The 24,771-nt window shown below is 40.2% G+C and overlaps 3 protein-coding genes across 5 annotated transcripts; 2 read left to right on the forward strand and 1 right to left on the reverse strand.

Annotated features, from left to right (window-relative positions):
• Positions 1–597: 597 nt before the first annotated feature.
• LOC145456732 (uncharacterized) lies at positions 598–4,491 on the forward strand. 2 transcript variants are annotated; one of them, XM_080334836.1, is made up of 3 exons: positions 598–747; positions 1,195–1,351; positions 1,412–4,491. In XM_080334836.1, exons 1-3 carry the CDS (start codon positions 721–723, stop codon positions 3,136–3,138), a joined length of 1,911 nt encoding a protein of 636 aa, XP_080190962.1. In that variant the 5' UTR covers positions 598–720; the 3' UTR covers positions 3,139–4,491. The 2 variants fall into 2 exon arrangements, with proteins under 2 accessions (XP_080190962.1, XP_080190961.1); XM_080334835.1 differs by having other exon boundaries at positions 1,195–4,491.
• A 3,268-nt stretch (positions 4,492–7,759) lies between these two features.
• Positions 7,760–16,812, reverse strand: LOC145456735 (cysteine-rich hydrophobic domain-containing protein 2-like). 2 transcript variants are annotated; one of them, XM_080334839.1, is made up of 5 exons: positions 16,510–16,810; positions 12,576–12,630; positions 11,221–11,433; positions 10,993–11,052; positions 7,760–8,156 (listed from the first exon to the last, which is right to left on the reverse strand). In XM_080334839.1, exons 1-5 carry the CDS (start codon positions 16,638–16,640, stop codon positions 8,106–8,108), a joined length of 510 nt encoding a protein of 169 aa, XP_080190965.1. In that variant the 5' UTR covers positions 16,641–16,810; the 3' UTR covers positions 7,760–8,105. The 2 variants fall into 2 exon arrangements, with proteins under 2 accessions (XP_080190965.1, XP_080190964.1); XM_080334838.1 differs by lacking the exon at positions 7,760–8,156 and adding an exon at positions 8,167–8,474 and having other exon boundaries at positions 16,510–16,812.
• A 2,691-nt stretch (positions 16,813–19,503) lies between these two features.
• On the forward strand, positions 19,504–23,987 carry LOC145457333 (uncharacterized). The gene is made up of 3 exons (XM_080335526.1): positions 19,504–19,768; positions 20,582–20,678; positions 23,790–23,987. The coding sequence occupies exons 1-3, from the start codon at positions 19,550–19,552 to the stop codon at positions 23,891–23,893; spliced, it is 420 nt and encodes a 139-aa protein (XP_080191652.1). The 5' UTR covers positions 19,504–19,549; the 3' UTR covers positions 23,894–23,987.
• Positions 23,988–24,771: the final 784 nt, after the last annotated feature.

Below are 24,771 nucleotides of genomic sequence, written 5' to 3' on the forward strand. Positions count from 1 at the left end.
AAATCTACTTTTTGAAAATACTTTTTGAGTACGTCTCAAACCCTTATTTTCGATACTTCCAGTAGAAAAAGTTTTGACATGTATTTGAAACTACTTCTATTTGTCATTGAGTAGAGATTTTGACGTTGCTTCTACTTCGACTTGACTAGCCTCTGACTGCTTGGACCACCTCTGCGTAAATACGAGTTGCCCGGTGGATTGTCCAGTATATTCAAAATCAGTTACACAATACACTGTAAGAGGAGAAAGAGCAGGTCAACGCGCCGCAAAAATGTTGTTTGCACAAGATTGGTCACGTGAGATTTCAAGTACTGATCTGTATAATGTATTTGGATCGCCAAAGCAAAGACAATCATTGGAATGTCCGATGACGTAAACAAACTCACCTACATTTTAACAATGGGAATTGGAATGGCCTTGCGAAATCGTTCCACCCAATAAATTAAATCAATTATTTGGTGAAATATGTAACTATTAGGATATCATGTCATCGAAATGTGACAGAACTTTCTCATATAACTTTTACTAGGATTTGTTTGTATGGGTGTAGGGCTTTTATTATGGCTATGTATTTCTTGATTTATTCCATGGCGACGATGATCCATCGATAAATATGAGAGAATATATAAAATAAAGTACAAACCATACCCGGTTATATTGAGCCTGTGAGTCTTAGCGATAAATATCAAAACTGTGCCTTCCAATCTATATTGCCATAAAATGTTGTCTCTTCGAACTATTTTGCTGGTGAGTCAGACAAATTATTATGCTTTCGCATATTGAAGACATAAATGCTAAGAGGGCTTCATTCTAGTGTGAAGTGCATAATTGAGCCTAACGAAGTAGTCACTATTAAATATCAGTGATACGATTGTTGATATACGATGTTCTTTTGAATTCTCGACTAGTTGCTGACGATTACCCCTGACGAGTGTCAGCCAAAAATATTCGGGTTCATTTCAATATGAATATATTATTCAATTGTATATTGAAGTCCTGTACCTCCAAGAAGCTGTTTAAATATCTGTATTAGTGTGTATTGAGTATATCTGTATACTATAACATAGTTCCTCTTCTGTATTTCGAATCTTGGTGGAATGGAAGTCAATAGCGACTATCCAATTTCGAGTTATTCAAATGCATTTGGCATGAAACGGAACAGACCGTTATGATAAAATTTATTTAAATTTTCAGTACGTCTCATTCGCCCTGACTTTTTCATCAACGGAATCATTAACAAATATATGCCGACTCAAATGTCTGTCAGCGCCCAAAGACCAGAAATTATGCTGCCTGTGCCGATGCCAAATACTTTGCCGGATTACCAAATACGGACAAACATGCAAGACAGGTACGATCGCCTTCAGCTTTCATAAAGACTTGGTTGCAATCAATTTTTTTAACCTTACAGAAGCCACCACTCATCATGCTGCCTTTTCGCCGACAACGATTCCTGCCATCACGACTGAGCAGACTTCAAATTCTCGTCAAACCGAATCGCTGCAAACTACAACTAGGGAATTGGAAAACATAACCGCCACATCGGACGATCACATTGCTACTGCATCAATGGCTACGTCGACGAATGATTTTGCTAGCACAGGAAATCCACAAGACGCGAATGAAGTTGCGACATTGACATCAACGCAACATGCGGGAGTTGACAGTACATCGGCTGTAAACGGCGCCACTACGAAAGAAGTGAGGTCTACATTAGATCCTGATACAACTGCTACTACCAGGGATAGTCAAACCACATCGCTAGCAACCTTATCGACGCATTTCGCTTCAACATCAACTTCGTATAATTCAGCAACAAGTGCATCGAATACCAAGTCGTCTACATATGCCACTGATATAACTTCGATCCAAGACCGCACAGTTGGGGACACTGAAACGATTCCCATCGCAACTGAAAATACTAAGGAGCTCACAAACACTCAAGCAGCCACGACCACGGCGACGCAGTCTGTGCTATCATCCACCTTCGAGCTTTCTACTCCGAATTATTCCGCAACTGAAAACATCAATGACGCTACAACTACACGCGATATATCGGAGGAAACGACGACGACGAGCTATAACGTGGAGACGCATACAGCAAAAGAATCCCCGCACGCAACCACTTTGAATTCGGAAACGACGACTGTTCATATCAATAATAGTCTGACGACAAGCACGAGTTCCTCAAATAATGATTTCAACGCTACTTCAGCACACATGACTTCATCCGGGGGAGCGACAACCCAAACTCAGCCAACATCCGGGATGGAATCTACTGTGCCGTTAGATTCGACACCCTCAAAAGAAAGCCAGACCTCCAATAATGTCGGTACAACCTATAAGAATGATGAATACATGACAGCTAATCAAGAATATACAGTAGCCGATTTTAATACAACACCAACCTCCAGCACGGCCTCTGTTGTAAGTACTGCAGTAATTACGGCGTTTACGGATGGCTTTAAAAGCACTACCGGATACACAGGCAATCCAGTGAGTGAAATCGTTACAGCGGGATCAAACCAAACTACAGCGGTTGCGAGTACATGGCCTGTAAACGAGTACACTTCAAAGGAACCAGCGTCTACCTTTAGCCCTGATACTACCGGCAGCAGTCGTGAAAGTCAATATCCATCTGGATCAACAATTTCAGTTGAAATGTCGACGCAACGTCCGTCAACACCAGCGTTGTCGGTGACGAACGCTATTGCAACTAGCTCCTTGGATTCAACATCCACAAAAGAAATGCAAACTTCTGAATTAACTTCTATCGCAGAGGAAACTGATGATGCAGTTTTCAGCACAGTCGCTTCTATCTCTAATCCGTCCTCGATGACTACTGTCCATGTTGGCGACATTTCAATAGCAGTCTCCATTACTACAATCAACGATGTTATGGGGGAAACGACTACACATGAAACGACAAACTTTGTCGATATTGCAACCGATAAAATCACGACTTCGGAAAGCCTGGGAAAAGACGACGATGAGACTACGATCGCGAAGGAAATCAGAACAGTAGCTACATCTTCCAGCGCAAATGAAGTGACTACCACGAACGCTGCCGTTAAAACAAATGTATCCATCATGTATGGGACAGTTATATTTTTTATCTCTACCAAATTCGTGTTATAAAAACTCCCAAACAAGCAATAGATATTATATACCTCTGTGATTATGTATAAAAAAAGAACTACACATTGTGCAAAGATTTTACCTTTCTCAATTGCAGTATCTAGATCAGTGGTTCCCAACCTTTTTCGAATAATCGCCCATTTCTCAAGCTCGACACAAATTTTCGACCCCCAATAATTACGGATCCGAAAAAAAGTCATATATACGGGAAATTTATTCATATAATTCTGATCGGTGGTGAATTGACTCAAAATATGGTCCGGTTTTCGCGTCCATTTTCCGTTTAGTTATGACTAGGCCCTAGTCACTAGGGCGATTTTTTTCATATAAAAGGGAAGATTTTGATTTAGAAAATCACAATTGTGACATTTATCGACCTTGAAAACTCAATTTCCACCTCATGAATGTAAATTGGGTGTTTTCCCCACATAATGTTAGAATTGTACTACTACTACTTTACTACATTTTTGGTTAGAACTGTCTGTTTGGCCTCAAAAGATTTGTTTGACATAGAAACTGACAAATTTTTAACATTAAAAAAAAACTTTATTTTAACGAAATCCGGACCTGTTGGGAATTCCAGTTTTTGACTTTGTAAGCAATTTTTTCACCGAACGCTACAGTTTTGACAAAATATAGGCTACTTATTTTGACACGGCAAAAAATCGCCCTAATAGTTGCGACATTTTTTAATTAAACATTCGTGTCATTTGCAGAATAAGCCGTCTTCGCGTGTATTTTTTGGCCGTGTTAATTAAATATATCTCGCAGGACGTTCTACCATTTTCGCCCCCCCCCCATTCACTCCCTTTGGCATTTCCGCCCCCTTGTTTCTCAAAATCGCCCACCGGGGGCGATATCGACCACCTTTGGAACCACTGATCTACATAGATTTGAAAAACATACATTACATTTATGGTTGCCTGATGTTATTTATTCTATTTTTCGTGAACCCCCATGGGATAAAAAATATAGATGCCAACACACATGTATGCGTGATTAAGGGTATGCAGCATTCCGGCAGTCTACAATATGTTGGTATACACCCTGGCTTTAGAACATCACAAATTAGGTTCTCCACCATGGCGCAAATTTGAAGGCTTCGACGTTCCTAGTTACAGGCAATATCTAACGATCACAGCTTCAGTCCATGTCAAAATCCTCGCAAAACTAAAAGTTTTAGAAACGGATTAATGACAGAATTCCAAGGTCATGACATTATGGTCTTACGGCCCTACTTCGAGCAGGCCATCGTTATTTCGTTACTAGTTATTAGAACTTGAAATCTGACGTCAGCCATCCGCTTATGCTAGCATATATCGTAGCTAACAAAAAATATAATATGTGGATTGTGGGTGTGTGTCTGCGTGTGTAAGGGGGATCACATGGATAAAGTCATAGTGCAACAGCATAGCAAGTCAATCTCAATCATTTCAATTGGTGTTTTTTAATATGTGTCCAAGTCTTTAGTTTGAGGAAGCAAATCGAATGCACTCGTCACCATCTACGTTCCTATGTAACTTTTAAATCGGCTACTTCGGGATTACGTTGCACCTGAAAGAATCGTAATCGATTGTACTGACAAATCACTGGCATTTGAAATTTGATCTCGCCATTGCGCGAACGCGCTGGTACAAGGCACAACACCTGTTATAGTACGCCCTGTTTTGTGAAGTTAAACACATTTCGCACTGCGATTCTACATGGGACGACTAACCGCTGTACGGCCTAGTGATTATTAGCAGTCCCATGTAGAATCGCTGTAGTGCGAATGGTTTGAATTTCATCAAACTTACACACAATATGCCGCAGTGGGCTCACAACGCTATTGGCGAGATAGCGTAAGGTGATACGTTCCACGGCTGCAACACCAATAGGTTGCGACACTGACATACCTATACAAGTGTTGGACAGTGGCGTAGCAGTCACTTGGCTGTTATCGCTCTGCGCCAGGGGCGGCAGGCTCCATGGGGGCGGCAGGATGAGGCTGCACAGTGCACATTAGGGCTGTTCAAAAATAACTTTTTTCCCGGATTCCAGCCATTCACTAATTAAATTGTCAGGTTATCCTAAAAAACGGAGCACACCAAATTTGGTTCAATTCTAACAAATATTAGACTCCGCAGATCCAATTAAAATTTGTAATTTATTATGGAAAATTAAAAAAAAAAAATTTGAAATTTTTCTGCCAACCCCATGAAATTGTTGAGCTGTCTTCACAGACGTTGCAAAACAAATTTGAGTCAATTCCGACCAGTAGAAGTGGAGTTATGTGACTTTTTCGATGATAATCCTCGGATTATCCTTAATCCCTACTCATTTTCTTCTGGTTGTCCTGCGTTTGGGCGAATCCAATATACTTTCACTATAACGACAATTCTAATGGGAGGTCAATAAATAACTGCATGCAACATAGGGCACTAATGAGAATTGACTCACCCAAAGATGCACCACAGCATTAACTTTTCTAAGTTTTCGAAGACACCCCCTGCACAAACTCTATCGGTGAATCTGATCACATGGGCCGAGAAAGGACGAATATTTGATAGTAATATGTGAAACTATAGGCCTACTAATATTTAATGACGAAATTCCCTCATGAATGTGAAAAATTTTTCGCGCTTGGCGCGACCTGTCGCTCTTCGCAACATGACTATATTCACGATCTCGGTTCCCATAGTAAGCCGTTATGAGTAAATAGATTTGTCCGTAGTGTACCAGCAATGGTCATGGCGAGTTTAACGTGGATATTTGGCCCCAGTTTGTTTATTACCACTATGTACCGGAATGCGGCCGCGGGCTACATGAGTAATCAAAATGCGGCCGTGAACAGCAAAATGGTTGGCCACCCCTGTTTTAGTTGCTTAGGAGTGTTGTCAGGTATCGTGCGCAGCTCATAGCTGAAAACATAATGAAATTGATGAGCATGATATTTTGTTGCATTTGTGTTAGTTCACTAAAATATTATTCATTTTGTGGTGGCTTTGTCCATCGCCCATGTAATAGAGCACAGAATTGTACTTACGTAGACTTATCATACGTGGTTGTCAAGCTGCGTTGGCTATGTTAATCTCGATAAGTCATGCGGCCCGCGGCCTCTAGGAATTTTGAAAAGTGGCCCGCGACCCATTCTGAAATGGCGACCCCTGGTTTAGAGTGAACATTGGTTCCTATCTAACCATACTTGTGCACTGTGCTAGATTTAATAATCAATACAAACCTGCGAGTTTTGCATTTCACTAGAATAGATACTAGTTGATGACTATTTTCGGAGTTTTTAGGATCAGATCACAGTCATTTCAAGAATCCGACCAGGACCAGAGAGTTGAGAAAAGATCGGAGTCGGACGGGAGAATTTGTGGATCCGCTCCGTATTAGTATCCTCCTCGAGTTGTGTCCCGCGTAGTGACAGTGGCCCCGACAGAAGTTGACAGATCACGAAACCTTATAAGGAATAGCGGCCAGGTGTAACTGACCAATGACCATAGTAGTGAAAAATCCATGTGAACAACAATCCACTGCGCTCGTGGATTGCATTCACGTAGAGCTGTCATTTCTCATCTGGATCCTACCCATGTACTTCAATGCAGCTTAAAACGATAAGAAACCTCCCAGCCAGTGACAATGCACATCACGCATCACTAGGGTGAGTTCGGATACCAATAATTTTTACTATCCGGATAACGGATATTTGGAAGTGAGACAATCGATTTCATGAGGTGTGCATGAAAAGCGGATCGCAAAATCATTACACAGTGTTATTGTAGAGTATCTATACCAACACGCGCAGTACGAGCCAATACTAGAAAAACCACGCAAATTTAATGTTCACTGCTAAGGCAACGTCCTCCTTATAAAGCACAACGCATCAATTGTGGCATCCTGTAGCCGGGACCGGAATTTTGTAACAAAGAGTCCACGTGCATTGAATGCTCTTTCAGCTTCCACAGAAGTGGGTTGAATGGTAAGCAGCGCTTCGCAGAGACTCGAAAAGTTGTCAGGTCGTTTCCCGGAAACTTCATCGACTTTACATTCCTTTTGACCATTCTTCTGGTAAGGTTTGGAGTACTAGAAGGACGAGTAGCTGATACTGGAATTTATGCCGACATGATACCTCGCTCTAATTCACGTGATCAGGCACGCAGCCAGCCGAAAATTTAGGGGGGTTTGAAGTAAAATGAGGGGTTTCGATTTTTTTCGAACTAATTATCTGCGGAAATCAATCACGCTTAAGTGAGCGATAATATCTTGAGCACCAAGCCAATGCAGATAGATGCGATTGTACATGCCAGCGATGGAATAGTGCGCACACTGCACATGGCCTATTGCAGGTGTGATTCTTCAATCCAGCGGAACTTAGGCTTGTGGAAGACACGGTAAATCAGGCCAGAGACGATAGCCGAGCGTGCGGTAATCAATGCCGTAATTTAATGATCTTCTCAGCAGGAGATCGCGTCGCGTTACATTGTGCAATGTGCATAGACGCATCTCGCTAATTGGCAACACGCTTCTCGCTAATAGGCCGCGCACAGCACTGCATACGACTTATTGGAGCTTACTAAAAAGTGTAAAACGCATTCAAATCTCCTAGAAATGAACGTTTAGGTACAGAAGACACCGGTGGAGTTACAGCAAGCGTCGTTAAAATCGCAAGTAAAAATGGTCGGCACGAGACGCCACGATTCATCAGCAGGCACGGGATATAAATAAAGATTCACGCCACAGCGACAAAACATCAGACTTCATTTCACGAAATAAAGATAACACGCACGAATTACCCGGCTGCGTCTTCGACGTTACAAAAACGAGAAAAAGCTCTTGAAATCAGACCGGCTGACAGAAGAAAGTTGTGTTTCGACGAGTAAAATTACAGTTCCCCGCTACAGAAATGGTAGGGTCAGGGTGGCGAGAAGTAACACACAAAAAGGTAGGTTGGACACATTATATACGTTTTCATAAGCTCTCCGTCAATCGGGTCGGTACACAGGAATCTTAGGAATAAATTCGATCATCAACACCTGCAAAACACACCAAAGTTTCATGATTATTACTCCAGTTGCTAGATGGCAATATCAAACGAGTGATTGATGATATGAAGCGTAACTATGAGTAATTTAGGGCAGGTTTTTGTTGCAGTCAAGTCCGTGGAAAGTTGCACTTATTTTTCACAAAAGTTGCAGCAAAAAGTTTCATTTATTATTCACAGAAGTTGCAGTAAAGAGTTGCGTTTATGGACAAGTTCCTTGAAATTATCAGGGTATGAGATACTCGAATCGATCCATATCCATGGCACCGTGGCAAAACTCAGTGTTGGCGACTTCAACAAAATCAATAGCCTGAAAAAATTGACCCAGTGAAAATATGGTTTTCGGCGGCGTTGCCTGAATGTACCTCAATTCAGGAAGGACCTCAAATTTAAACGACAGTGAAATAACCAAGCGACCTATTTACATACAGTGCCAAATATTTCCAGAAAAAAGTTTGTTGCATGAAAAAAAGGAGAAAAGTTGCGATATAACATTCCTATAAACAGCTTGAAAAACTATACCGGTACTACCTAACTTATTAGTATTTTGGAAGCTGCCGGAAGATGTAAACAAAAAGTTGCAAAAGTTACAGAAACTTGCTTTAGTCATGATTTAAATTCTACCCAGTTACAATTCATGGTAGGATTTCAAGAACCATTTCAACCATTTCAAGTCTGAAAATTCGACTTGGACTAAGTATCAGGGACTTTTTTTTCACAGCAGACATGGTCAGTAGCGTAGTGCTTCTACTATTATGGAGTATCAATTAGGTTTCTCCTTCTTACGTCACCTACTCCAGTGGAAAGTAGAGTTTGGATGGATTACAGAAATCCTGTTAGCTACTTGTACTTCAATCAGTTTTGCAATGTCGCGACATTTGAGGCCACCACTTCTACTTCCAATTGGGTAGTAATTTACTGGTATACATAAACTAGGGTTCCAGTATCGAATTACTTGGACTCCCACTGGTCTTACGTGCTTATTTCAGATAACGGTACCAGACCATTATGTTCCATGGCAAAGCAAGGAATCACAGGGAAATCACAGAAAAATTTGATTTTATCATATAAAAAAAAAAAAAAATTTCAATTTCTATCTACCCCACGAAATTGTTAGGCTGTCAGTAAAGGTGATGAACACCAAATTCGGCTCAATTACAACCAGTAGAAGATAAGGTGTTACAGTTGAAAAATTTACAATTCTATGATAAATATTGAAAGAGTTAGCCACCGCAAATACTATTTTATTCGAATCCAAATTCATCTACTGCAATAACTTCGCTTGTACAGGTTGGAATTGAGCCAAATTTGGTGTGCACCGTACCTACTGAAAGCTTAGCTTAACAATTTAACGGGGTGGGCAGAAAATTTGAATTTTTCGAACAGTTCGGACAGTTAATTACCAACACGCTCAACACCGCTTAGCGTTGTCTGCTCATATTTTATTAGTGCAATTCCCATTTAACAATACGCGTCATCGAACCTTCCCGAGTGATTAAACGCGCATAAATGTTTGCATGGTTAACCTCGTCGGCCATTATCAATAAAATCAAGGCTGACGATTCAACATCCCGAGATTGCGCAAAAATTACTGGATTAATAACCAGCCAAGCGCAAGATGAATCGCAAAGTGCAGTCAAACGGCTGTAAATACTATGGTAACCGAAATCCGTTTCATCGACCGCAATGACACCCAATCAATAACATTGATTGAATATCTGACACAATTGATCGTCCTGGAAAATAATGCTCATTCTCCACATCTGCATCAAATCACAGTGTTATTTCTATGGTGTCACGCATAGGCGCACATTCTGAGCAGGTCAGGCAAATTATGTGACGTCATAATCGCTCGAAAACGCATTTAGTACAATGCCACCGTTCTTGCGCACAATATTTACGATGAGAGACCATAGATGTGATGATTCAGTACACGTACCGTACTTGGGAATATCGGGTCATGCGAACAAATTTAGTCGGCAATTGCGATATGAACACATCAATGTCAATTGAAATACGATCTCTATCGAATAGCTGATGGTTTGAAATTAAATATTCGAGTATCCCTTATCATGACGTCACAACAGCATGAATAGCAGGAAAAGTTGAAATATGCACCTTTTAGGCGAACAAGAAGAATATATTATGACAGGTGATCATTACATTGGTTCTGGCCGGCAGATACGGCCAGATTTTTCATTCAAAGTTCATATTTACACTTGACTGCAAAAATTGTAATCGACCCTACTACTACATCAATAGCTACTGGGAACGCAATGAAAAGAGGCGCAATACGACTTAACAGCTGGAATGCGTAACAGTCCAGTCCAGCACGGAAAACATGAAATCACCTACACTCGGGGTTGTAATGACTGAGGCATGACTCGACTCATATCGCGATTTTTTGGTGACTTGACTTGACTCGGGTCATTTTCTTAAATGCGAAAATGACTCGACTCGAGTCAATTTTTGTATTGAGTGGGTAGAACCGGATTGAACTCAAAACTGAACCGAGAATACAATGACTTGGACTCGACCCTCTACTCACTGACTTGGACTCAGACTTGACTCGGAGGTGAATTGTAAATGACTCGACTTGACTCAAAACTATAAAAGTGAGATTGACCTGTGGCTCGGTACCTTGTGACTTGGTTACAACCCTGCGTATTCTTCAATGGAAAAATACAGATGTGATATGCATATGAACGAGATAGAAAAATCTTATCATAAATTTGATAGTACAACACAACTACAGCTCATCGCAGTAATTGAGTACCGGTAGTTCAGATCTACCGAAAAACCTAGCTTATGGATAGAAACAAGCTTACATATTGCAACATTGCACCGCTCCCATGCCTTTCTTTGGACAGTTTCCAATGCAAACCGAGCTGAAAAAGATAGCAAGTTGTCTTCTTAAACACACCGAAACAAAAAGTTACATTCTTCGAGAAAACAAGACAATTTTTCCACTTATAAAGTCTCCTAGGAAGGTTTATCATATCGTAACACATAACAGAAAGAGAAAACAACAAATAATACAGCCTGACGCCCTTCACCTTGTGGTATAATTGGCGATTTTCCTGTTCAATTGCCTTCCTTATCACGAGTTTGGATCTTTTGTTTAGGTAAACGACGGGCCATATCGAGCAGCCCAGCGTGCAGCAGCAGCACAGGCAGCCGACCAGAAGCCATTTGAAGTTGCGTGGTACCATCTTTTTTAAAATTGTGTTGATGCGGTTCACAGTTGCGCGGAATTCTTCTGGAGCAATCTGAAGAGACACATCAAAGGTCCTTCAACTATACAGGAAAACGAATACTACATATGTGTAAATTATTCAACGTTTATAATAGGCCTACTTAGCATAGGACTTAGCAAGGTCAACGCAGGTCATCAAGTGATATTACTTCACATCATAGATGGTCATGGTGAGTAACGAAGTAGTTTACTCCTATATTTATTGAGTACTCAAGTAGGCATGGCCAATTTGCACTATTGCTGAAGTAGCCTAGTGATATTTTTAGAGCATTTCAACTTTACCTTTTTATAATTTTGGTTTTTGAAAGGTAGAAAGTAGTATTTTGATAAGTTTGCATCACTTAATAAGCCAAATTGTCATTGGAAAAAATTGGCAGAATGGGGGAGAGGGGGCTGAGAGTAAATGAGGGCGGTATGGGATATGTGAAACTGTTTGAGAAAACCCGTAAATTATGATATCACCCAAGTATGATTTATGAATATCTGATGACGTCGCTTGTGGTCGTACTAGGTGCATTCAATCGAAAATCACCGGTAACGCTCTCTGCCTACGTTCATTGTTTTGCAACATGGAATTTCCTAACCAAGCAATCAATCAGACAACGAATAGACTAATTTTTTTCAATGACACTTATTGCGCACAAGTAAAGAGCACATATGCAAACGCATGTACAACGAGAATGGCTAGCCTAAGTGTTAAGCGCATATCGCGCCAAAACCGAGTGCGACGATTTGGAAGAGAGACCCTTGTACTATACACTTCACTGATTGTGTATGTCCTCGAATTTGTAAAAACCGTGGCCCTGACATAGCGTAGGCCTACATGACGTATATCAGACTGCCAATAAAGTCTACGCAGCAATGTAGGGACTGTGCGATGAACCAAACAACTTTTTTTCGGGAGTAGGAGGGGTTTGGGGAGGGGGGATTCGCTAATTAGTTTGCGGTCCAGGAGGCGCTGCGTAAAAGAAGTTTGGTAAACACTGCTCTAAATGGTAGTTACCGGCCAATTTACCACAAATTGCTTCTAATTAATATTAGACCGGCTTACACTATTTATACTAGTACACTGACTGCGTTTTATCACAGTGGGTAAAACCAAAAAATGACAACGACCAAGTGGCGGGTGGTTTAAGTAAAAATATATACACTCACGCGTCCAATAAGGGCTTGAGGAAATTCATTGTCGAATCTGTTGCTCAGACCAAACCTGAAAATAAAGAACATTCTAATAAATTTTCTTCGCTCGATACTTTTGCATATAACGTATCGATCCGGAGGATCAAATGGTGAGGATAACTCTGAGTTATCACACGTCTTAAAATCAATTGTAGTTCATCAGTCTTAAAATGGCATGAAATGTGTACGAACATAGTGTTTGGCATAAGAAATTCTTCACAGCTTTTGCCTGACGCCATCAATAAGCTTAACTCACCCAACAATTCACAAGGCATTATATTTCACAGACACCAGGGCATTGCGAGCAACCTTGAGAGTGTGTAAACTAATCATTAGATTGATTTTTTTGACATGTCAAAAATATTCAAAATTTTGTCGAAATGGTAGCGTTAGGTGAAAATAATGTCAACATTTTTTACAAAGGCAAAATTTGCAATCAGCATGTCGTTTGTATCGTAGATTTTGCACTTATCATTTGACATTTTACGGATTGTAGCCTACGTTATAGGTTTAACTTTGTAGACGGCCGATTGTCTGCTCATTGTGAAGCATACACTTTCAAATGAAACAAATAGGTTGACATGGTGTTCATCGCAATATCCTAACTGAGGCGCAAGACTGTATGAGCTTTTCGCAGTTCTTATATCAAGAAGCGCATGATGAAAAATTGTGATGTAGACACCATTGTCAGAATGAAGCAACACAGTGTGTCACCAGCAGCGTACGCACAACTTCAGTGTTGTCAGCCAACTACTGCTGCTATTGAACGTTCTTTCGCCATTATTGGCAAGCTACTTAGCAATGACAGACACCTTCTTCCCAAGAATGTATGAAAGTATCTTCCGCTGTACTACAACAAATTCTAATTATTTCTACCATAATACGTGATGTAACTACTGGAATTCTTCATAGGGCCAGATTTCGTAAAAATAAAGTTTTTTCATGTAGAAATTTGTCAGTTTTTGAGTCAAAAAAGTTTTTCCAGGCCAAACTACTTCGTAAGGACAGACAGTTCCAACCAGAAATGAAGATAAGTAGTGCAATTCTAACATTATGTGGGAAAACACCTAATTTACATACGTTAGGGTCAAAGTAGAAAAACGTCAAAATTTAGATTTTTTAGGTCAAAATTTTCGTGTTTTTAGGTCAATAAAAATCGCCCTACTTATCATATCAAACTTCTGTCCAATTCCAACAACACTTGTCAACCAATACCGAAGCAATGATGCAACTGAAAGATTTCTTTGCGATAATTTAATCAACATTGCGACTTGGCTGAAATATTTAACCATAAATTGTGATAACTATCAATTATTTGTAGCGATTTGCTACAGTTGACACTGCCAAGATTAGAGATCGCATATCAATACATTCACTCCTACCTAAACATTGGTGAAGAGAAATTGACCTTGAAATAATTAAATGCAGCCTAATGACCCTATGTATGTATCGAATTTCAAGTATGAAGAGGTACATGTACTACACACTCACTAAGAAGTATTGAAGAATGCATTATATAACAGATGGTAAAACTATTATTGCCCAAATTCCTGAATTCAAAATTCAGGCATCATTTCTATGTGTGTGTATTTTGTATGATGCGGTCAAAATATAACCATCAACTTTCTCAGATCAGCACCTGTGATGCTGGTTAGATGAAATAACATGCATCACGGAACTGACTCAATAAGCCACGTACAATACAAACTTGAATAATACTAACGAAAGTTTGTCTCTAGAGCTACTACTTTGATTCTACCAATCAAGTGGCCTACTACCAACAGCCTTGAACTGCTGCAACCCTTCAGAGTGTTTGTCCATTTTATGTGACTATATATCTGCATTTTCACACACCTTGTTAATGTTCATGAAGGCCAAGGCTATCCTTTGTTGCTCGACGCATTATGGTTTGGCATGATTAAAAAAAATACTGAGAAGAAAAGCATTATTTGAGCACAGTTTGCCTGGTAATGACAGATGGTCTATAGTTTGATGACGCATTACTGGAATAGGCGTAAAGGGCATCACCGTCATGAAGACTCGGGATAAGGAAGGATGTAGACCTAATTACATTTGGATTACCATGCCTTGTTCAAAATGATGCGAAATATTTCTAATTGTAGACAGTCGGAAGTGGCATTGTATTGTAACTCGAAAAAAGATGTTTGGTTGCTCATTTCAACATTGCGCGAGGGCATCACCAATTTCGTGGGCTTTCCACACAGCCTAGTTCCACATCAAGATGTAGAAAACTCCTTCATCGGTGTCACTTACTGCTGCATCCACTCAAATCGACTTCGCTTACAAACTCAATTTCATATTTTTTCATACAATTCATGGACTTTCTAGTGAAAACCAGTGACAGATTAGTTTTTAATGAATAGTTCCGCAAGGTAGTTGCATACAATGGTACGGTATGGTAATTTAGCGCAAAGTCTTGCCATCTAATATAGCTTTGTAAGATTACGGTAGGCTATTCCTTTCTGACCTATATCCATTGAGGTATAATTAAGTTAATGTAAAGAACTCAAATGTGAAGTGAAGAATATTGCAGTTTTTTCAAATCTACATCACTGTTTACTATCAACTATGGAGAAAGCATCTGATGGCTGGTATACTCTTCTTGACACATTCCAGAAAGAGGACCACGTGTTAATAATGTCGGTTTATAGAAAACTAACCTTTCCAGGTCACTGTATTCATTGCGACTCATTTTGCCCTATGCAGTGCCAATTGAATTTACACACTAATATTGTTCACTGGGCTGTAAATGATCTATTCTAATGCTAGACTTACGGTGGAAGTGAATAATTTTATGTATGATCAAGAAAAATGCCCAGTGCATTAGCCATTATACATTTTCCTAGGCTTGGATAAGTGTCTGACCAGTATCACAATTCGATCGGTGTAATGTTGCTACGATGTTCAACACAAATGGTGTTCAATACAATACAGGTCATGCCTCAGACCCATAAATATATGGTTCCAGCTCTAAAGGTTCAAAGTAAGTAACATCATACTGGTATTTCATGAATTTAAGTGCAACTGCGACAGTCAGTAGGCTATAAAAGGCTACAAAGGCACGGTCTATTAATCACACTATTGTTCATTTGACGGCATGGAGAAATGGCCAGTCTAGTTCATATAACCCAGTCACAGCCTTTATTTAACCAATCACTGGTCAATATCTCAAGAACGATTCAGTCTGTGTCATAGTAATCAATATAATGAAAGGCCTACCCATTTTCAGGTTGATTTCCAAAGCAAAGGTCAATCTGCTTTTTATTTATCTGCGCTGGAGTTGATGATTATTAAACTAGATAATTCAGATTCATGTTGACGGAAGTTCCTTTACATAGTAGCCTACTGCGAAAGGTCCATGATTTTTCTCATGTTCGCTAGATCACCACCACAAGACCACCTCTCCCCATCATAATCAACTTCTGAATATTCTGCCTTTTGGAACCAATGGTGAAAAGGCATTAGGCCTACTAGTAAAAACACATTCTCATGAAAATAACGGAACATATTTTTCAAAAGGCAATGTTGTCTGCATATCCTAAATAGGAATTAGCCGTCTAAAATTATAAAATAGCCTATCCTCTCAAAGTTCCTATTAAAAATGGTCAAGAACAAAGTTCCAGAAATGACATAAGCCCATTCAAGTTTAATGAGACCAATTTTTGTAACAAAGCCAAAACCATGCATAGTTTCAGAGCAAAATCGTGCTTCAAAAGGGTATTCCCTTATTTAGCTATAAACCTATAACATTGACTATGGTACCGCCGTGCCGGAACGTTTCGTCTTGACACTCTGACATCTGCTGAGTAGTCGCTTTGAGTCTAATTTCTCATTCGGAAACTTTTTCTGCTGCATAAGAGTCGTTCATAGATAGAAATGGAGTACTTACACTGTTAAGTGTCCAGATCCCTTGATAACTACCGGTTCCGGAACGTTCAGTACTAGTTGGGACTGTGAGTCTTCAGAACCGTCGGACTCAACAACTTCTATGGCATCAAATTCAACTCGGGAACTCATCATACCCTTTGAGCGATGGGCACCACGTACTATGTTTCCGAGAAAACCCACAACCTCTCAACAGCCAAGAAGAATGGCGGTACCGTATGACAATTGAAGTAGCAAATAACAACTGATGGCAGCTACGCTACAATCGCCTGCCTGTCAGTCAAATTTCAACAAAAACCAACTAAATACCATGAACCAACATGAATCCATCGTATCAGTATAACAGAAGTCATAATTATAATGTATTAATTTATTGCAATGTTCAAAATGTGTATCAGAGTTTTTCAAAAACAACTTGTTTCCAGATCCTAGTGATTCACTGAATAAATTGTTAGGTTGCCTAAAAACACTTCAAACCGAATGTGGCTCAATTCCTACCAGTGGCTCTGTGCTAGTAGTGGTTGTCTAATGTCTACGAAGACGATGCAAAACAAATTTGACGAAATTCCAACCCGTAAAAGCGATGATATTTGAATTTGTCATTAGTAATTCGTGGTTTTCCCACCGTCAATGCCATTGTTGTAGGCTTACCATATTTTGGAAATCTAAAAAGAGGACACTTTTTCAGAAATTTGGGACTTCATCATCATTGGTTTATTAGCAATTTTATCAGTTCAATACACCACAAAAAATGCGATACAATGAAAAGAAAGGAAGATGTCGAAGCGACTAGGAGTTGTCTATGGAATCGGACACCCACCTTGGCCTAGGCGATGTAAAGAGCAGGCATGCACACTGAATGAAAGTGAAGAAGATAGTATAGAAAAAGGAAGCGACAAGAAATAGGGCGGCATGTCATGGGAAGCGAGATCGATAGGTCAGTCGTGGTCCGGTAATCTTGAGGATGGACTGTATTTATTTAGTAGTAATTGCTTGTATTTCGACTTGAATGTGGACATGCTCGTCGACTGCCGGATGGCCTGCGGGATACTGTTCCACACATCAGGTCCGGCATATTTGATAGAGCGATGAGAAGAATTCTCAAAAATCTGTGAATTTTTCCCACCTTACGATCGGTTGACTACAAAAAAAGGTCAACTTTCCCGCTGAGAGCCCAAAATACCGTTTCTTCCTCCACATCATTGCCGGGTGGTTGACTATAATGAAAATAAAGGTCATCTTTACGCTCAGAGCTCAATTTACGGCATCTCATTAGCATTTTGCTCTAAATATGACCTAAATTTTCAAAAAAGAGGACAAAATCTCAAAAAAGAGGACAAAAGGGCGTCCTCCGAGGACACTTTCAAAAAAGTCAAAAAAGAAGACAAATCCTCTTAAAAGAGGACGTATATGGTAACCCTAATCATAAAACTCTTTACTATCAAAATCAGAGGGAATAGAACCATACGAGAAATAGTTTATAGCAAGATTTTAAATCACTCCTTTGCATTTTGACGCATTATTTGATAAAAGTTGCAGTAAAAATTGGTACGAAAAATAGAGAAAAGTTGTAAAAGTTGCACTATAAAATCCACCCGAACAGCTTAAAACATCATAGTACATAGATTCTGAGTATCTACTATCTAGCGAGCTGTAGGAAGCCGTCAAAAGTTGCATAAGTTGCAAAAACTTGCCCTAGTTATAAGTGCTGCCAGGGTAAGAAAATCAATCACCGACTATAGGCATTTACAAGCAAACTCACAGAAATCGCTGCAATATCGCTATTTTTTTATTGTTTTGAGCCTATAAATAATAAATTGTTGATAATATTGTTATTAAGGTTGTGGAGTCGGAGTCGGTGGAGTCGGAGTCAGCTGGCTAATTTTGGTCGGAGCCGGAGTCATGAAAACCGTGGTGGCTGGAGTCGGAGTCGGAGTTAGTGAAAATGACCCCGACTCCGACTTCGAATCCGACTCCACAACCTTGGTAACAATATTAGCAACAATTTATTATTTATAGGCTCAAAGCAATAAAAATAGCGATATTGCGACTCTCTTCTACATTCACGTCATAACGCTGTGCAGATCTTATGCCCTGTACGGGACGAACGGGACTTTTCATTCGAAATTGAGTCGTGATTAGCCTGGTAGCCGCACATGGTGATGGTGATATCGAAGTTCACGAGACTTAGTTGAAATTACGTCTCGCGTCTCCAGACGTGGAAGCATTTTATGCAATCGGTATCGTGTCTCTGATTGTTTGCATACCAGTCGGAATTCGGCGGTCGCCTGTGCCACATGCCGTAACGGACTCTATGGCAGTTCTCAAAAACCTCGCAGTCGAAATGGCCTTACACTGCTAGTCTATATTTGACGAAAATACCCATCACTCTCAATGAGATATCATTTCCGTAATCTGACTATGCAGTAAGATGCTTACTAAGATTGTGTCTTGTGTTAAACCAGTCCATAGCTAGATCCATAGCCTTCAAATAGACAAGAATGTTGAATTGAGACAGAGTTGGCATCCCTTATAGACACTTTACGCCGATTACAAGCGCATTCATTGTGCATGTAGTTATATGCTTACTGCACGTATACACATGGTGAATGCAGTTATATCAATAAACACTTTAGGTCGGGATAATTAGCGACGAGAAGACAAAGTGGTACGCTGATATCGGGATTTTTAAAGAACAAATCGAATAATACCGAACGCGATTTATGCATCATACCATATCCACTTATACACAGGTCGTGCGACAGAAACAGACCGAATATGGCCGATTTGAATACCGTGAATGTATAGTGGCTATCGGCTGCATTATTTTGCGTAAAAGGTTTGCAGACCGGGTTCCATCATTTCATCGCATCGTGTCTTTTGTTCGAATGAAAATGCATACTGCGGCAGTGCGGCACTGAATGGGCAAATGCCGTCGTGAATAGATGAGCGCGTAAAGGAGAAGTGGTTCTGCCTCCGCGTACGGTATAAAAGACCACCCCCGTCATCGGCAGCGAAGGTATATACGCAAGGTTCGAAGCAGGATGAAACTAAGCGCGACGTTGGTGTTACTGATTGTCATTTCTGTGCTACTGCTTGCTTCAGGTGCACGACGAAGAAGGCGCTCGAGTTCCTCCCGGCGTTCGAGTTCCTCCCGGCGTTCGAGTTCCTCTCGGCGGTCGAGTTACTCGCGGCCGAGATCTACAAGTCGTTGGCACCAAGTATTCAAGTCTCTCAAACGATTCGGAAGTCATGCATACCAGGTGTGTTTTGTTTGCCAACGTATCCATACGGAGCAACCGCTTCTTTTCTTGAGAAATCACAGTCGGCCCGAATTTTCGATACTATAGCGATCACAGTGGTACTTCCTTATAAAATTTGACGACTTTTTGCAAAAGTGTTGTCACTCTCTGCTCAAAGTGTTCAATATGGCTGCAAGCTTTACTGTTTACGGCTGTGTACTCATTGTACCGATGAATGATGGCGTCTTAACTAGGTCTGGGCATAATGATCTGAGTATAGCCTAATCGAAGCTGAATCGACACTTCATTCTAATGATTGGAGTCGAGTACCGAGAGAGATTATGTTTTTCGGGTACTGAAATTATACTCTCCTTATCACTATAAGGGTTAATTTATCAACGAAAAGTATCGAATTATGGAAGCCTTGAAATCTCGATTTGTCGCATCGCAGTATACGAAACATGTCGGTCTAGTAAAAAGCAACTCACGGCAGTGAGGATTGCATTTCTGAAAAGTCGTGCTGAACGCAGATGAAGGTGCGATGGAGTAGGCACTAGGCATGGTCGAATAGATAACGAATTAAATAACGCGATGTACAACTGGTGATATATTCTTTGTGGTGGTGCATAATGTACACATCCGAACTTTCCATATCTTCAATACTCTAATAACTTCATAATAAGTGATACATTGACTCGACTCAAAGCCCTAACCTCTATTCAGAATCGAAGCACCCATCGGAACTCTATTTTCCCCAACCGGGCAGCATCCTTATGGCATAATTATGGGTGCTAGTGTAAAAAGTGTATGTATCACCCATTTGTAATTTTGCAGAGATGGGCGGCGCATGGACGACATGAACATGGATATGAAGGTGATTACGGTGACGGACACGGTTATGACACTATTCCGGACGATAACAATGACTTCGGTATGATGGTACTTCATCCATAAGTTGTTGCAGGCATATTATAATAGGCTTACCATATTTCGGAAATGAAAAAAGAGGACACTTTTTCAGAAATTTCAGACATGCAAAACTGGAGAAGAATTCTCAAAAACCGGTAAATTTCTCCCACTTCATGATCGGTTGACTAAAAAAAAAAAAAAAAAAGGTCTTCTTTTCGCTCAGAGCTGAAATCACCGCTTTTCCCTCCGAAATACCCGCCGGAGCTTCACTTCTGCGCTAATTTGCGGCATATCACTCGCAATTTCCTCTTAATCTGACCTAAATTTTCAAAAAAGAGGACAAAATCTCAAAAAAGAGGACAAAAGGGCGTCCTCCGAGGACACTTTCAAATGAGTCAAAAAAGAGGACAAATCCTCTTAAAAGAGGACGTATGGTAAGCCTATATTATAAGACCATATATATATATATGGTCCTATAATTATTTTCGAATTTCAGGTTGACTGCTATACCAATATTTTTGTAGCGTCATTGCCATATTCATAATCCTGAACGCTTGCCGAAATGAGCGACAATATTTGTATGGGCGAAACCCATGACCCCGCAGGCCATGTGGTTAAATATCAGCTGAGATTGTGTGACCAAACCGAAATTATTATAATATTCATCACAGGCGACTTTCAAAACACTTCAGTTTAGTTTTAACCGTATCAAAACATTCATTACTCCAAATATTACATGATGCAGGATTTTGTGGTTGTTATCCACAAAAACGATTCATACCAAATCTACAACCCAGGCCTCGAAGCGAAATGAGTAAACGTTTAGATTTGCCAAAAATCTCGATCGTATTGAACAATTCGTTCGACTATAATAGCAATGTTATTCGATCAAAAACCATGAGAATCTGACAATGTACTTCAGCGACAGGGTGTATGACTGCTGGTACATACATTTTATCGAAGATTCTATCTAGATATATGTGGTGTTAGTAATCATTGTTGATGTAATTATTACGCTGCCTTATATAGCACCTGCTGTCGTGGGTATAGTCATTCCTTATTTGCCTAGTTGCTGTTAGTTGTACGTCTCGCTAATATTAAAGTAGTATTGGACTCAGCGTTCTGCGTTCCTGGTCATTGGATATTGGGTCTAAGTCAGGACAATATAGGAGATGGAATATCGTAACTCGCCCATGTAGGGTATTTGAAATCAGCCAAACTTACCACCCTTTTCTGCACTGAGTATAGCGAACGGTTATATCCAATATGCATACGGGCAAATTGCCTGGATTTCGTTTCTGAAAGATACGTTCCTCACATCAATGTTGGCGCGGTTGGAATGTGAGAGCGTATCGCCTGTTCATCACTGGTTGGCAGAGGTGGTCAAAGTAGTCTAGAAAGCTACTCAAGTAGAAGTTGAAGTAGCGACAAATAATCTACTCAAGTACAAATAGAAGTGCTTCTTTCATAATCAACCTAATACTACTTGAAATAAAAGTAAAATTCACTGACTTTAAATCTACTCAAGTAAGTAAGTAGTTGCGCAAACGATCATAATTCGTTCGCATGGACTGTCAAAAGCTGCAAATGGAGCTATACGGAAGGTGTAGAGAGCTTGATTCATATTGATGCATAACAGGAGGTGTCAATTTTTGACAGAATAAGCAGTCGTCCATGTAAATGACAGTATTGATATGAAAATGCGATACTTGTTCTTTGTTTACTCGAACACCCCATTTGGAGAATATCATTGCATGGTGCCCTGCCCCATATTATAAGGCCCCTAGTTCAGTCGAAGAGCAAGCAATACGAAGAAGTTGTGTCGGATATGACTTAAACACTTTGCGGCGATTCGTATACGTTAATTAAAAATATGGCAGATCGTAAAAATGCCATATAGTGTATAGCTTTATTTTCGGAAAATATAAGGCATTACTACACTTGGTTTATACTTTGACATGTAGGCTAGCCTATGTTCTCCAGACAAAAGAACTGAAACTATAATTAGAACTCGACGTATAATACTCGTAATTGAAAGAAAAATACAAATACTACATCTAAAAAGCGGAAAATATATTTCATATCCATTGTCCAGAAAGTTTTACCGTGGTTTGCGTGGACTGCTAGGTATAATAGGTAATTGCTAGATTGCGAAAAGGTAGTTTCAAACGTTATGGGGGGGGGGGGGGGGCATACTTACTGTGATGAAATATTTGATATAGGTGACGATGCGGTGTGAACGGAACCACCCAACCCGGTATCCAAGGTATATTCAGCGATAATTCCGTTAAAACATATTTGTCACTCCATATCTACTGTGCGCGAAGCGCAACGAAAATTCTGGGTATTACATGACTTTTATGAAAATAAAATGTTGGTGCTCCGTGAAAACAACCCCGAAATTCCTTAGGCCAGTGGTGCTCAACGTTTTTGTCTTCGCGGAGCCTGTTTGGACCGTGACGGACCCCCGCGGACCCCAAAAGCTTTAGTATAAATTTAGCTCTATTATCGTGCAACGGTATTCTGTCCAGTGCAAATACCATCTGTAGGATAGTGATGAGCAGCATCAAAGCTATTTTCCAAAACCTCAACAAAACGTCCCTAAACAGCAATAACTCTGTATCAGTAGACTTGTGGCAATTTGGCAATTATAAGGAGTTTGCTCAGTAGAATATATCATCGCTTATGGCCGTTCTGTTTATGTGAGTTATGAAGCGAAACTGCCTCATGATTTCTTTAATTCCAAAAAATTCCACATTAAGTCATCAACCATTCTGCAAATTTAAAGGTTTCGCGAACCCCCGGTTGAGAACTACTGCCTTAGGCTATCTTTCTTATTGGAGGATTAAACTACTTCTACCTGACAAACTGAAAATAGCGAGAAAAGTAAGCAAGTAGATCACAAAATATTATGAAGTAGGATTATCGAAAAAAAATCTACTTGAGTAAGTATCAGAAGTAGAGGAAAACTACTTGAGTACTTCGAAAAAGTAGAAGTACTTCGTTACTGACCACCTCTGCTGGTTGGTTGCGGCTTGTGCCCTGCTGGCATCATAGCATAGTAACTATGAAAAGTAATTTCATAACCGAATTGCGATGCATTAGGTGATTTCAAGCGTTTGAATTTTTTCAGACATGCTAGAGGAAGGCGACATGTCCGATATTTTAGCGAAAGACCAATCCGACAGCTATGTGGAGGACTCAGCACTCGGGGACAAAAAAGAAGTGACGCCGTAACTGTCTGAATCTACCAGGATTCCCAATTTTATGCTTCGCGTGACAAAAATTCGATCAGTTATATGTCTGTTCAATAAACACATTGATAAATGCATTCCGATTTCCGACTAAGAAGGGCAGGAGGTCGTGTAGTATTATTGTGCGCGATTTTCGGCTTCACAGGGGGAAATTGAATGGAAGTCGGTGGGGATATTTTGGCTATGTTGCTGTATGGCAGGGAGGCAAACATACGGCCCGCGAGACGTTTTCATCCGGCCCGACAAGCAATTATGAGTAGATTGAAAACGGTAATAAGAATTACTCAATAATATAATCCCTCATAACTGCACACCTCAAATGTGGTCGTGGGCCACAAAAGCTAACCGTCCGACAGCCATTATAGGCAAAAGAGTGCACACTGAGTTCATAGTTTTAGGAAGAAATGGGTCAAAAGTATGTATTCACAGAAGTGAAAACACCAATGCGACACCGTTATATGCAGGTTACATCGAGGATATAAAATTCAAATATCAGTGATCGGTGATCGCGTTACTGTATCAGTTCTGACTCAAAAGGTCGCCGCCCTCCAGAAAAACACTGGTCGCGATTCAATAATAATTAGATAATACTAGACTCTAACGTCTGCCTTTTCATTTAAATCTCTTGTCTTCCTCACAATGCCTAGGTCGGGCTGATCCCAGATTACGACCAAAACAAAGGAAGCATAAAATGAAGGTGTTACGGGAAGGGAACCCTTGTGATCCGTAATGTAATGTAATTTACCATTATTTATATGTGAGGTGTACCTATATTATGTCAATGATGACAATATAGCCGCCTAGTAGTGACACTTCTTCACGGAAAAAAAGACATTTTTTCTCTACTGGTCGCAGGTGTTT

The sequence above is a fragment of the Botryllus schlosseri genome, chromosome 15 (assembly GCF_051294905.1).
Source record: "Botryllus schlosseri isolate E-star chromosome 15, Bs_hap1, whole genome shotgun sequence".
Lineage (NCBI taxonomy): Eukaryota > Metazoa > Chordata > Ascidiacea > Stolidobranchia > Styelidae > Botryllus > Botryllus schlosseri.

Excerpts from the sequence above, each read along its gene's own strand:
- LOC145456735 (XM_080334838.1), bottom strand. The coding sequence starts at position 16,640 with ATGATGAGTTCCCGAGTTGAATTTGATGCCATAGAAGTTGTTGAGTCC. Across the intron at positions 12,631-16,509 it reads GGATCTGGACACTTAACAGT|GTTTGGTCTGAGCAACAGAT; the intron begins GTAAGTACTCCA and ends CTTTATTTTCAG. Across the intron at positions 8,475-10,992 it reads GCGGTGCAATGTTGCAATAT|GCTATTGATTTTGTTGAAGT; the intron begins GTAAGCTTGTTT and ends CAATTTTTTCAG.
- LOC145457333 (XM_080335526.1), top strand. The coding sequence starts at position 19,550 with ATGAAACTAAGCGCGACGTTGGTGTTACTGATTGTCATTTCTGTGCTA. Across the intron at positions 19,769-20,581 it reads TCGGAAGTCATGCATACCAG|AGATGGGCGGCGCATGGACG; the intron begins GTGTGTTTTGTT and ends GTAATTTTGCAG. Across the intron at positions 20,679-23,789 it reads GGACGATAACAATGACTTCG|ACATGCTAGAGGAAGGCGAC; the intron begins GTATGATGGTAC and ends GAATTTTTTCAG.
- LOC145456732 (XM_080334835.1), top strand. The coding sequence starts at position 721 with ATGTTGTCTCTTCGAACTATTTTGCTG. Across the intron at positions 748-1,194 it reads CTCTTCGAACTATTTTGCTG|TACGTCTCATTCGCCCTGAC; the intron begins GTGAGTCAGACA and ends TTAAATTTTCAG.